The 14,838-nt window shown below is 36.7% G+C and overlaps 1 protein-coding gene across 1 annotated transcript; it reads right to left on the reverse strand.

The window, feature by feature from the left end:
• Nucleotides 1-8,144: 8,144 nt before the first annotated feature.
• On the reverse strand, nt 8,145-14,093 carry LOC145160062 (protein PIN-LIKES 3-like). Its single transcript, XM_079079134.1, has 11 exons — nt 12,890-14,093; nt 12,247-12,381; nt 11,745-11,824; nt 11,548-11,672; nt 11,312-11,433; nt 11,056-11,229; nt 10,888-10,977; nt 9,563-9,682; nt 9,217-9,268; nt 8,545-8,733; nt 8,145-8,445 (listed from the first exon to the last, which is right to left on the reverse strand). Exons 1-11 carry the CDS (start codon nt 13,151-13,153, stop codon nt 8,321-8,323), a joined length of 1,476 nt encoding a protein of 491 aa, XP_078935260.1. The 5' UTR covers nt 13,154-14,093; the 3' UTR covers nt 8,145-8,320.
• Between the last annotated feature and the right edge of the window lie 745 nt (nt 14,094-14,838).

Raw genomic sequence — 14,838 nt, forward strand, 5'->3', positions numbered from 1 at the left:
CAAACCAGGGCTCTGATACCAACTTGTAACATCCCAAAATTTAAGACCAAAAATATCATTTTTAAGTAAGTTGTTATAAAAACCAATAGTATGAAAACATTCATAATATCATCACATGTCAAAACCAATATGTCAATAATCAAAAACATGTTATCATAAAACAATATCAGAGTGTAATCCCAAGATCATATATGCGGAAAACATAGTTTGATGCGCTGCGATCGTTGGGTCCTTTCCTTTGAAAACGAAGTACCTGAAACCAACACTGAAAACCGTAAACACGAAGCTTAGTGAGTTCCCCCATCACACCACATACCATACAATGAACATATATTGCCAGACATATCTGTGTGCTGGGCCTACCCTTTCAGGCATATTTGGGTGCCCGACCTACCCTATCAAGCATATCTGGGTGCTCGACCTACCCTGCCAGGCATATCTGGGTGCCCGACCTACCCTACGGTTTATTTCAACCGGTTACGGGGACTATTTCACCCCCTACCACTACCACATAATAACATAGCATAAACATACTGTTAGGCATATCTGGGTGCACGACCTACCCTCCGGTGTATTCCAACTGGTTACGGGGACTATTTCATCCCTCCTACTACTATCACATAATATCATAGCATACTAGCACATAAAGCATAACATATAGTAACATACCAGATAATTTTCACAAAGACAATCATCTCAACTATAATCACCTAGTAGTGGGCCGACATTGGTGCCTTAGACCCACTTCTACTGAGAGGTAACTCACCTCACACTGCTGAAGTCCCACGGACAAAACTTTAGTTGCTGGATGCCAGATTCCCGAACTGTCAATCATCAAAATAACACCCAATTAACAATCGGGTTCTATACCATGGTCCATAATCCATACTTGGGGTAAAATGACCATTTTACCCCTGTCCCACAAGATACTTAACTAAGGCCCAAGTCCAAAACCAAACAAGTCAAAACTACAAAATCCATAAAGGCCCACTAATGGCCCAATTTTCCAAATTGGGCCCAAACCCTTACATGGGCCTTTCCCTAAAGCCCATTTACTTTTTCTGAATCATTATATGTGTCCATAGCTAGCCCAACGAAATCCATGTACTTACAAGCCCATTAATGGCCCAATTTTCCAAATTGGGCACACATTGGGCACACACTCCTTATTGGGCCTTGTCCTAAGGTCCAATCCTTCAATTAGCCCAGACCACAACCATTCTGATAGTCCATTAGGGTCCAAGAATCTAGGCCCAAACAGAAGGCCCAAACCCGAAGCCCAAAGTCTGAAATCCCAAACAGAGGCGTACGCCGGGCGTACCCCTTCGATACGCTGGGCGTACCCTCACCTCTCATTGACCATCTATGAGATGGTTGACTCTGTATGCGGGGCGTACCCGCAGAACTTTCAAACTACTTTTGTGACTTAATCAGTTAAGATCTTTGCGTCTAAACTTCAGAGAACCACCAATTGAAGCTCTTAATGCATAAAGTTGGCACCTTTATGCATTTGCATCGTTCAAAGGGTCTTAATGACCAACTTAACCCAATAATACCCATCTAGAACATGCATGAATGGTTTCTAGCCTCAAAGGTTGCAACTTTATGGGCTTTTAACCTCTGAAATGCTAAGAGTAGCAACTCAAAGCTCTTGAAGTGGTGTCTATCCACTAGATCTTGCTCATGAGGCCAAAAAGGGACAAAAACCCACATATTCATAAATAACAACATCTAGTGATCAAGCTCAGAACTTTTTACATTCTTTGAGCTGAAAATGTAGCAAGAAGTCCAGATCTACAAGTCCTCCCTTAAACCACCACCTTGTGTTGAGACTCCACCTCTTTAAATGCACCAAAAACCACTCAAAATGGACCCACAAAGCTCACAACACTCTTGGATGAAGCTACCACTCGAAATTAGGGTTTAAGGCTCTGAGAATGAAAAAGAGGCGCACCCCCTTGGACTTAAGGTGCTTTAAATAGTGAGCCAACCCTAAAAATTAGGGTTTTGAAGATCCTGGACGTACGCTGGGCGTACTCCCTATACGCTGGGCGTACATTTTTCGCACCCGCGTTTCACTTATCCAATACTACGTTGGGCATACCCCAGCTTACGCTGGGTGTACTCACTTGTTTATCACCTTTGCATGCATGCTGAAATGCAAGCTTTTCCCACCCAGGGACCAAAACTGCCAAAACCTTCAAACTAACATAATTCCCTCATTCTAGGTCTGTTTCCGACGAACCTTATATCCACAAAAGGTGGCGAGAAGCCCTACGCTCGTAGCCACACCTTTGAGCCTTAACACCTTCCAAATAAAAACCAAAACCCATAAAGAGCTCGAACTGGTACTTTACCTGATATACCCCTTCGACTTCAAGATACAACCCAGCTCCCGGATCACCTCATTCCCATTGTCCGTACTTAACTGGGTTTAGATCTCTCTCTTCCAAAGGCCCAAGCCTGATGACAACCTATCCTCAGGCCACAGTCCCGAATTAGGGAAGCGATTCGGGACATGGCGTTACACTATTGGTGGTGTTCTTGAGCTAGTAAGAAGTTCTTGGTGCTCATTTTTGGTGTTTGTGAAGGAAGAGGAGATCTTGAAGTTGTCTTGTTTGGTGGAAAGGCTTTGGATCCAAAACCGTCTCCTCTTGTGCAAGCTTTCTAAGGTATCAAGTTTGAACCTTGACTTTTAGATGTCTAGATCTCTCCATTTTGTGCTTTGTTGTGCTTTTGGCCCCCTTTTTGGGTTGATAAGAGAGTGAAATCGTTTTAGGGCTTGTTATTCCATATTTGAGTTCGTTTTGGACTCCTTGATCATAAATGTGCAAGCTTTATGAGTTAATTGATCGCATGCATGATTTTAAATCACTTATTAAGTCCCTTTTTATTTTAAGATCTTCATTTACACATGCATGAACATAAAGTTGGCAACTTTACGTGGTTTTCCAGCTCAAGGAAGTCAGATCTATGTTTTGTGGCTATATCTTCAAGGATTAAGTGCTTATTGGTTAAGCCCTTGCTCTATCAAGCCTTATGGTTGGGTTTTGGACCCTTTTTGGTAGTCCCTATGGGTAAAGTTTGAAACTTTACCCTTCTAAGTCTAATTTCAGTCTAGATCTGAGCTTTGGAGCTCTTGGAGTCGAAGAAGGCAGCTTAATGTGTTAAGCTGTTGGAACTCAGGCAAACACGACGTGTTTTCAAGTCAACACGACGTGTTGGATGGGGTTTCCCTGACTATTTGGATAATGGCGAAACACGACGTGTTTGCAAGACAACATGGTGTGTTGCGTCAACATGGACTGTTGACCTTGACATTGACTTCTGTCTTTGACCAAGTTTACCTAAAGGGGGTGCTGAGGTATTTTGAGTGGTATCTAAGGATTGGTTACTGTTTAGGTGTCGGTTGAGCTGATATTCGGAGACGGGATCTATTTCAGCTATCGCTCAGATTCAGAGGTGAGTTTCCTCACTGGGTTTAGCGGGTCGTAGGCACCAATGTCGGCCCATGTTTATGCTATGTTAGTATGCTAGTTGTTTGCGTGACTCTTGCATGTGTTATGTGCTTTTATGCTTACCGGACAGGGCCCGATTCCGGGTGGGGCCCGCTGACCATTTTGTATGCTATGTATCTTTGTGATTATTGCATGTGTATGTGTTTACTTGATATATGTTTTGTGCATGCTGGGCGGGGACCGATCTGTTACCGAGCGCGGCTGGATGACGGGCGAGGCCCATTATGTGTTATTATGTATGGTATGTGGTATTTTGGGGAACTCACTAAGCTTTGTGCTTATGGTTTTTAGTTTATATTTCAGGTACTTCCTGTTCCAATAGGAAGAGCTCGGGTTGAATGCATCGCACACACCACACAAATTCGGCTTTTGAGATATGACCCTGATTGTTATGATGTTGAGATACTTATTTTCATTTGAGATGTATGGATAATATTTTTGGAATACCATTTTATTTAAATTAAAAATGAAAATTTTGGATCGTAATTTGGGACGTTGCAACTTGATCTTAAAACCTTTACACATTGTATGATGTGAGAGACTCCTAAGTTAGTATATTTTTGACACATGAGTATACCCTAATTCTTGATGTCACTATATACATGAAAAAGAGGTCATTAAGCCAAAAGGAAAAGAGGCCAACGAGCCCACCAAATGAAATGAAATTGATAAAGTAATTCATGACAAAAAAAGTAAATAAAACAAAATATAGTGGAACTTAATTAGAAAGAACTTAGTCTTAAGGAAAAAAAATAAAACTAATAATAGAGACACTTGAATAATGGGGAGGTTATGGTGAAAAACTGTTGTTCGATCACATCAACTTGTAGGTAAATTAGGGAAAGGTAGAGAATGTATATCTTATCAAATTTTCCACACACATATAAGTATCCTATTTCTTAATTATTGCTTGTTATTTGTAACATCCTAAAAATACTAATAAAAAATTTTCATTTTAAAACCATCAAATACACATAATACCACATAACATACATAACATCGGGCCCTGCCTATATATTAGGCCCCGCCCATAATACAAATAGGCCTAACCCAACATACAAACGGGCCCAACCTAACACATAATGCAAGAGTGACAAAGATAGCTAGCATCCTACATAGTATAGTGAGAAGACTCACTTCCCAGACATAGTCAACAATTAACAACTCTCACAACCAATGAATCAGGTACTACACACCTCCTAATAAACCATTCAAGGTAAACCCTTAGTCCACATTCTAAAACTAGCCAATTGGCCCAAAAGTCAACTATGTCAAAAGTCAACGGTCAAAGTCAGCATAAGATGACACTCACGTTGTGACCAACCCTTGGTCATGTCGTAGGACTCGTCCCGATCAAAAACTTGGTCGCGATCCAACTTAGTCACGATCCAAGTTACTGTTATGTCATGATGGTCAGGCCACCACGTCGTGACAAAATTTATCCAAAATAACCAGGAAACCCACAGTTGTCACGTCGTGACGAAGAGGTTGTCACGTCGTGAAAATGGGCTTTACTCAGCTCTCCATCCATAAATCCATCCACTCATTTCTTCCAGAAGGCTTGCTAACGTCCAATACAACCTAAAGATCGATGTTTTTCATCCATGCATGTCTATTGTAAGTCTAAAGCTCAAACTAGGTCAAAAATGGAGAAACAACACCATGAATCTCATGCTTGGGTTCAATTACTAGCAAAATTTAGATCTGAACCTTATGTACATCAAGGGACCTATAAAGTTGCTAACTTTATGGAATCCCACCATTCCAACTAGCTCATACATGAAGAAAAGGGGACAAAACCATAGATCTAGCAACATAGAACAATAAAGTTTGGATCTTAAACACTTACAAAGATCCAAAGATGCCCAAATGAAGTCCCAAAGCCTGCCAAGATGCTCACAATACCACCAAAGTCTTCTTCTTCCTTCAAAAGCCACCAAAAACACCAAGATGAGATAAAAATAGAGGAGAGGGGATTAGGGTTTCTTCAAGAGGGTTTAGGAGGTGATGGAGGCTGAGGGTGGAGAAAACCCTAGCCCCCACTTCCTTTAAATAGGGTCTAAGTTCGGAAATTAGGGTTTACCCCTGATCAATTTTCATGTAGTGGCCAACATGGTGTCACGTCGTGACACTTAAATGAAACTCACGTCTCTTGCGGTCACGTTATGTAGTGACAATGTTTTCCCTACATCGTGACGTACTCAAAACTCATAATTCACTTAAAACTCCATACCTTGAGGATTCAGATGTTACATTATTTATAAAAATATAAGGAATATTCTAATAGTTGTGATTGTATTGGAACTATTTAGTTAGGGAGGTTTGATCAACTAGCCTCATTTATCATGCTAATTTATACTATATTATGCATTATAATCTTGTTTAATTTATGTATAAAGGGATAGTTTGATTTGTTTTGACTGATTTGGTTAGTATAGAAATTTAAGTGAAAACCACAAGCAAATGGAGCTAAAGAGAAGAACCATATGCCTAAGGAAATCATCACAAAAACATTTGTATCAGAAGGTATCCTTGAAGCTATATAACCGTCCTCGATGATTTTTTATCACATACAATATGCACTTTCTTCCAAGGCATTCCCGATGACTTTGGGGCATCCTAGATTGATGGAGATTTTTGGTGTGTTTAATTATTTTTTAAAGCTATAAAAGGAGCTACTATGATCCCATTTAGCCTACATTTCATCCTGAACTTCAAGATGCGATTTTTAGAGAATTTAACATTATTTTGAAGATCCCAAACACCTTGAGAATTAATGGACAATACCATTCAGTCTCTTATTCCTCACAATTCTTCACTCATTCAATCTACCACATCCATGAAGAATTCAACCTTGATCAAATTGCATCTCTTAAAGACATGGAAGTCTAAGTTAATTCGAGACTGCTTTTGGTGAGATTACCATGATATTACATCCGTTTTCCTTGATTATCACTTTGATTCTAACAAAATATTATTTCACTATTATGATCTGAACACTATAAAGCATTTACATAATAGTAAACTCTTTTATTTATTTATTTATATTTTTTTTGAAATTTCATTTATTTAATTGTAAGACATTGTGGAATCGACCTGACTTTCCATACCTACTTAGGTTTTGTTGGTTATTTTTGATCCTATAATGAGACACAATGAGTTGTTTCCCAAGGATCACTAATCCATCAAAGCATGCACGAGTAGTAGCAACACCATCATGGATTATGATGCCAAAAAACTCCAAACGAAACACAAACGAGTGTCTAGACTGTTATCTCTCCTTCGACATCCACATGGAAACAAATAAACTTGGTAAGTTCACATCCTCCACTATATTATACACAAGAGAAGCTACCAACTCAACAAATCCATACACATATATGACCTTTTCAACCTTCATGAGGTTCACCGAAAACACTCATATTCTCTCATTGTTTTCTTCATTGGACATCATGAAAGAACCAAAAATATTCATAAAGATATCCAATGTAAAAAAGCATTGGAGTTCATCGTCATGCTTTCCTCTCTCCCATTTAGCCATTTGTGTCACATTCTTTAAGAAATCTAAGATGTGTTTATCAAAAAGAGACAACCCTAATAACCATTAGACATTTGTGTTTTTATACACCATTACAACAATTCTCTTGAGCTTAACTGAGAACTGAGAAATTGCAATGATAACTGTTAATAAACACTTCAATTTAATTATATAATGCCTTTCGTACGGTTACACTTAATTATAGTGTTCTAGTAAAGGAAAGAAAATAATGAGAAAGAAATATGGAGAGAAAAGAAAAGGTGGGAAAAAGAGTTGTATTTTGGTGTTTCCATTTAGAAAGAAAAGGAAGGAACAAGATAATTACTTATTCAGAATCCATAAACAAACATATCTTTATGTTTACTTCCCTCCAAATCTCTCCAATTTAGGAGGAAAATTAGGAGAGAATATCATCCTTTATATTCTCTTCACTTTCTCTTATTTTCTTCTTCTTCCTCTTCTTTTTTTTTTTCCAAAAAATAATATTAGGAACAAGATAAATTTCTTTTTATTTCCAATTCTCTTCACTTCCATTTTTCTTTTCTTAAGTTGGATTCGAAAACAAGGTGTCTCATGCTCAATCTTCCAATTTGTATAAAATGGCGATATCTATACAAATGATTAAAAATCATTTCAAACATCCAAACACATTAACTTCTTATTAGAATTACCCAAACAATAATTATATTTTGTTCAAAATAACAATAGTACATTGATTTTATAAATTTGACCGACCCCGAGGACATTTACAATACTAGGACTTGTAAATTATATTGGGCTAAAAATGTTTGATGGAAAGTCTATCTCAACTAGTTATCTTTCGAGCCCATTTTGTTGTACTCAAACTCATAAAACTCAACTTGAACGAGCTCAAGCTTGAATAGCTAATAAAAACGTTGTACAGATTTTATGTTTTGATCATTGAAAACTTTCAGTTATCCATTTATTTAAACTTCGACTTTTTTTTTTCTTCTTCTTCTTCTACCTTTTTTTTTCAGCATTAGACAAACAGGAATCAAACATTTCATATTCTGATAAATTTGAGTGACGCTGCTACGAATTGAAACCTTATGAATAGTTTCCAAGTTTCCACTGGCATATTATTTTGCAATGCCAATTCGATGACAATAGATTTTAAGATTAAAAAGTAACTATTTTAGTCGTAGGTGTTGCTCAAATGAATTGCAACTTGTGTCAAGAATCATTGGTCCTTTTACGTTGTATTTCCCAATTTTGGAAATTTTCTGATTGGCAATCAAACAAATCAAGCCACGAGCCACATGAAGAACATTGACCAAAGGGTCAGTGTCACAGAAGCTAAACCATAAGCCCACAACATAATCACCAAACATTCACTCTCACCAACTCCAAATAACTGTGTTATTGTACCTATCAATACCATATTAAATAAATTTACAACTTTATCATTAAAATAAAAGAAAAACAGATAAAAGATATCTCAAAAATTTGAAGTCTCATAAGTCGTACCAATGTTCATAGCAGGTGGAAGCGCAAACTGTAAGAGAAGAACAAATAGATAAAGAGGATCTGCATGCACTAAGCCCACATAAACGGCTCCCTTCATGATTAAAATGCCAAAAAGTGGCAACACAACTAACCGAACTGCTACGATTCCTAGCACAATTGGTAACGAGACACGAGATGATCCTTTCAAACCTGCAAATTGTCTCTACTAATATACCAACTGGTCAATACATAAAAAAACTATATTTATAATCTAGAGTAAATTACACGAATGGTCCCTATTGTTTAGGGTAATTTGCACGTTTGGTCCCTAACTTATTTTTTTAACTCGGAAGGTCCCTACTGTTTGTTTTTGTTACGCGCTTGGTCCCTGTCTTACCTAAAAAAACTATTTTTCCCTTGATTTTTTTAATTTATTTAAATAAACACATCCCCAATCCCACCCCCTTTATCTTACCTTACATATCCTACAATTTTTCTTTATTTAAATAATAGTCTTTTGAGGTAAGACAGGGACCAAACGCGTAACAAAAACAAGCAGTAAGGACCAAGCACGTAACAAAAACAAACAATAGGGACTTTCTGAGTTAAAAAAATAAGTTAGGGATCAAACGCGCAAATTACCCCAAACCATAGGGACCATTCGTGTAATTTACTCTATAATCTATATTTTACCTTTCAATAGGTTAACACCCAAAATCAATGTCATGGTTGGGATTGCCGCATCCTTGACACAACATGGGGAATAGGATACGTTAGTGTTAACTAAGTTTCTTTTGTTGTGGGTCCCATGATCCCATCTCATAATCGGATCCACAAAATGGAAGAGAATTCATGGGACCAACCTGTTCGGCATGTAACTTTTGAGAGCTTTTAACTATTCAAAGCTTTTAGGTTTTGTTTTTATGTAGTTTTAAACGTTTTAAAGTTAACAACTACTTTTGCCGAATACTTATGTACAAATAAAAACTACAGTTTCTAGCTAGATTTGTCAAACACGTCCTAAATGAAAATTTTGGACATGGTTTAAAAGACTATACCCTACTAATGATGCAGAATCTTGTATAACTCGAAGAGGAGCTGTGGTGCCTATTAATAGCTTACGCATTGGTGCGATTGTTCCCACAATGAAACCTACAATCTTTATGATTCAAAAGAAACAAATAGTTACATGTATGTGTGTATATACGTTTCGGGTTAAATAATGGGAAAATGACTTAATATGACAATATACTTTTTATTTTGTACAATTTAGTTACTGAATTATTTTTATCCACATTTCACCATTTAACTTGTTTTTTTATACACAGTCGGTCCTTATAACTGACTACTCTATGTTAAGCCGAGAAAATGACTTAATAGGTAATATAAAATTTAGTTTATACACATTTAGTCCTTGATGATTTTGTACATATTCGGTCCTTATTACCGATTTGTTTTCAAGGTTTTGCTCACGGCATTCTACATGGGACAATCATTAGTGAGGTGTTCTCATACGTGGCTCGTCCCATACTTATATCAGTAACCTAATTCACAGATTGGTCATTTGATGCCGTAGTTTTCTCCTAATCTGCTATGGAGATATATGAAACCGAAGCCAAAGACATCTTCTGCTTTAAGAAAACTAAGACACCAACATTATTTCACCGATTTGTTAATTAGGTTACTAATATAAGAGTGACGAGCCATGTATGCGAATATCTCATTAATGATTGTCCCACATATGACGTCGCGAACAAAACATGAAGTAAACGGTCATAAGGATTGAATACGTACATAAACATTAAAGACTAAATGTATATATACAAATTGAAAATTATATTACCTTATCATGTCATTTCCCTGTTTAAGCTGGAATAGCCGGTTATAAAGACTGAATGTGTAAAAAAAACAAATTAAATGGTTAAATGTGGACAAAAAAATTCCAGTGACTAAGAGTGCGTTTGTTTGTAGATTTTTTTTTAGTTTTCCATGAAAATTTTCAAATGAAAATGAAAATTTTAAAAATGCATTTGGTTGATTTAGTTTTTAAAAATTTTCTAAGAAAATGAATATTTTCTGTTTTCCAAATTGTATGTAAATTAGAAAAGTGATTTTTACAGTATTTCAAAAGTTTTCTAAATCTCTAAAATGGAAAAAAAAAACTCCACCGGTTGGAAACCGAACGTTTCTAAAATTTTCATCGGAAACGGAAAATGAAAACTTAAATCTATTTTCTAAAAACATTTTTTGGAAAATGAAAACAATTTTCGATAACCAAACGCACCATAAATATGTACAAAAAAAATATATTAACATCTTAAGTCAGTTTCCCTTAAATAATACACATCAAAGGTTGGTTTATACCGCTCCATTGGTCGATGGTGCGAACAATGCCTTTAAGTTAACCCGTCTTGAAAAGTTCCCCAAATGTTGCTTCATTCTATCTAATATCACCTGATTCATATAAACTTTTAAATTTTTTTATAAGTTCATATCAGACATGCATCACTCCATTGAAAGCAAAAAAACAACCTTCAATGTTCCCTTCGTGTTAACAGTAGATGAAGATGATGGAAGCAAGGTTTCAGTCAAATCCTCTTTCATGGTTTCTGTCTCTTTGACAACAATGTTATCAGAGTCCTGGGAATGATCCGAGAATACCCTTACTAGGTTGTACACATAAGTCCACAAATATATCGCTCCAATCTGATGAATGTACGTTTGTTATGAAAGAAAGAGTTTATATAAACAAATAATCATCTAGAAATTTCAATGTAAAAGTACATACTGCCAGAGATAATGAAGCATAAGCCATGGCATACTCATGACAAACATCAGGATCACCAAAGGGACTTCCTTTCTCTTTGCATACAGCTGGGATTATAATCAAAGGCAAGTTTCCCATGTTTCCTATCATTCATAATCAAGAACCAAAAATTTAAAAATTTGTCAACTTATAGGAGTTTTTTTATTTATGTTCTTAATATAGAATTATATATATTCATCAGGATGCAAGCAATTTACCAGCTGCGCATGCACCTAGGATGAGGCCCTTTAGATGTTTAGGTGGTTTAGTGATTATCAAAAGCACCCATCCAAGTGCTGACCCAATTATGAATGTAATAAGAATATTCACAGGCATAAACCACCTGAAGTTTTTAATTAACAGTTAATCTTCAAACAGTGACAAGAGAATTAAGAACTTATTGACGAAAGATTACATAGAAATGATGCTTTCGAGAGTGATTGTTCTAGCAAGATTGTTGCCCACAAGTGCTGGACTGAACACAAAGAACACAATCTGATCAAATAGGAAGGAGTATTATGAGTCACATATTTAGAAAATCGTATATTTAATCATATTTAGTTTTTTCTTTAATCGGCGAAGGCTAAAAAGAGACTCGAAATTAGAGCCATGAAATCAAAATCTTTGTATACTAGTCCAATGATCAGAAAAATCGAATCTTTAATTAGATATGCAACTTTCTTGAACATGGGTATTTGAATTCCATAATCCGAAAAACTGAATCTTCCATTAAACTACCAAGATTTTGTACTATTAGTAAGCTTAAGAAAAAGGGACCACGAAAATGCAGGGAGGACTAGTCCTAAAGTTCAATACCGACTTGTACATTACAAGTCAACAATGCACAACTGACGATCTCTAACTTGAATTGCGGACGTATGCTTTCTTGAATAATTAAAGGAATTTTAAAGACTTACATTATTGACTTGCTTCCTTGTACTTTGTCCCAAGATATCAATAGAATCCAGTGCAAGAAATGAGCCAAGTGCAGTAACTATAAGAACTTTGAGAACAGGCATAGAAGCAGCAGAAAACAGATCTAGAAACCCCATCTGTAAAACAAACGGTTTTCAGAAATCGCAAAAAAGGGAAGCAAGAATCAAAATCTGATTACAGTTGTGAAGTCAAAGAACTGGTGTATATAAAAAAAGTGAACGAACTGAAATTCTAGGTACGTATCATCATTATATTAAAAGACAACATTATACATGCATGATGCATGAGCAAAGCATGCTTAGAGATACTAAAACTTCAAGAAAGCAATCGGTCATATTTTATTGATAATTGTGAAAGCATCAGAACAACAAAACAAGGGAAAACGACTGTTACCTCAAGATGGTGTAGTAATTAAAGGCAGCCCTTTTCTATAAATTTAGAACTATTAAGTATCAAATATGCAACAAAAAGCTCATTAACTTTCCATTAGAACGGTAGTTAATGTGGAATAAGATATGAAACAAAAAGTTCCTTTGGGTTTTTGGGAACTCGGGACTCATGGATGGATGAATCAAGAACAACACATTGGAGACAAATCATTGAAAGATTTCAGATGAGGCTCACAAGATGGAAAGCTTCCACTTTGTCCTTTGGGGGGGCGTCTGACTCTATGCAAAGCAGTGTTGAGCAGTCTAGGCTCCTTCTATTTTTCGATTTACAAGGCGCCCATGAAGGTAATAAAAACACTTGAACAGATCCGTATGAAGTTCTTTTGGGGTGGCTCCATGGAAACAAGGAAAATGGCATGGATAGCTTGGGACAAAATCCTTGCAGCAAAAGATAGAGGCGGGCTCGGAATCGGTAGTTTAAAGGCGCAAAATATAGCATTGTTGGGGAAATGGTGGTGGAGATTGAAGAATTTTCCTGACAGCAATTGGGCGGTAGTGATTAAGTCCATACACGGTCCTGATGGTGGCTTGTCTAGGCCGACGGCAACAAAAAGGCGAAGTGGTTGCTGGGGTACAATTGTCAATATCCCAAACTCACTAGATAAAGATCAGGTGTCTTTTTTGAACCATTTCCAACAAGTGTCAAACGCGGACGGCTCACCAAAATGGACCTGGTCACTTGACCCTTCTGGGTTGTTCACTGTTTCATCGTTGAGATCCCATATTGACAATATTATCCTTCCCTATAGCGACGGAAATTGGACCTGGAATGCACTCGTACCAGGGAAGATAAATATTCTTGCTTGGAGAGGTGGTAAGGGCAAACTTCCATCCATGGACAATCTTTTCAAATTTGGTATCAGCTCTACAAACTTGTGTAAGATGTGTAACGCGGCTCCAGAATCTGTGGATCATATTTTTGTGGGTTGCCCGGTCTCAAGTGAAGTATGGCTACAAGTGTGTAAATGGTGGCGACTATTGGATTGCTCTTATAGCTCATGTCGAGACTTGCTAGACTGTAAATTAAGGATTGGTGGTCATCAAAGGCTGCTGGTGATTCATGAAGCTATAATGCTAGTATTCATGTGGGTAATCTGGAGATATAGGAATGTTAAGGCTCATGGACCTAACGCAAAATCACACACGGTGTTGGCATCTGAGGTACAAGCTCTGTCTCATCTATGGATAAATGCTCGGAAGAGGAGAGGTCAAAATCTAAGTTGGTACGATTGGTGTTCTGACCCGGTTTTGGAATGCTATAGAAAGTTGTAGTTTTCTTTTGTTCCAGTTTTCATGTTCTGTTTCTGTTTTGTTTTCCCTTTGTATTTCTTCCTTTTGTATCTCTAGCCCCTGGCTAGCTTTCATTTTTAATATCATGCCTGCCGTTCAAAAAAAAAGAAGGAATCTGAGACAAACCCACATAACGATTTTGATTCAAAGAAATTATAGTTCAATTCTAAACTCTTATAGTGGGAGATAAGGACGAAGAATCAAGAATATTATAAGAAAACAACAATGAAAGGTTAAGAGAATATGATACCATTGCTGTCAACTTTATTATTATTATTATTATTATTATTATTATTATTATTATTATTATTTTGTTTACTTTCTCCATATTTGGTCTTTTGTGTGCTTGTGTTTTTTTTTTTTTTTTTGGAAAACGATACAACGGTCTTATTATGTATTCCGACTTTATCCTTTCAGTATCTAAAGTTTGTTTTCGTACATTTTAAGAGAACAAACTGTTTTTTCCGGTTACCCACTGTTTTTTCCGGTTACCCTTTTGCCGCATTAACATTGACTTTTTTATAGATATTGACTTTCTATATTTATATTAATTCCTTTTCACTTTAGAAATAAATAAATATGGGTCTCTCTCTCTCTCTCTCTCTCTCTCTCTCTCTCTCTCTCTCTCTCTCTCTCTCTCTCTCTCTCTCTCTCTCTCTCTCTCTCTCGTATCACACACACACACACACACACACCCACCCAAAAACATTGAAACTCCACCTGCAAATACATTTTCTCTACTTAGGCCCTGTTTGTTTACTTCTTAATTGAAAAATTAAGAGGTAACCTCTTAAAAATTCAGATATAACTTGTTTGATAGCTTCTTATTTTTTG

The sequence above is a fragment of the Lactuca virosa genome, chromosome 2 (assembly GCF_052849685.1).
Source record: "Lactuca virosa cultivar CGN04683 chromosome 2, Lactuca_virosa_CGN04683_v6, whole genome shotgun sequence".
Lineage (NCBI taxonomy): Eukaryota > Viridiplantae > Streptophyta > Magnoliopsida > Asterales > Asteraceae > Lactuca > Lactuca virosa.

Excerpts from the sequence above, each read along its gene's own strand:
- LOC145160062 (XM_079079134.1), bottom strand. The coding sequence starts at position 13,153 with ATGCTATATTTTGCGCCTTTAAACTACCGATTCCGAGCCCGCCTCTAT. Across the intron at positions 11,825-12,246 it reads CAAGGAAGCAAGTCAATAAT|ATTGTGTTCTTTGTGTTCAG; the intron begins GTAAGTCTTTAA and ends CTATTTGATCAG. Across the intron at positions 11,673-11,744 it reads CTCGAAAGCATCATTTCTAT|GTGGTTTATGCCTGTGAATA; the intron begins GTAATCTTTCGT and ends TAAAAACTTCAG.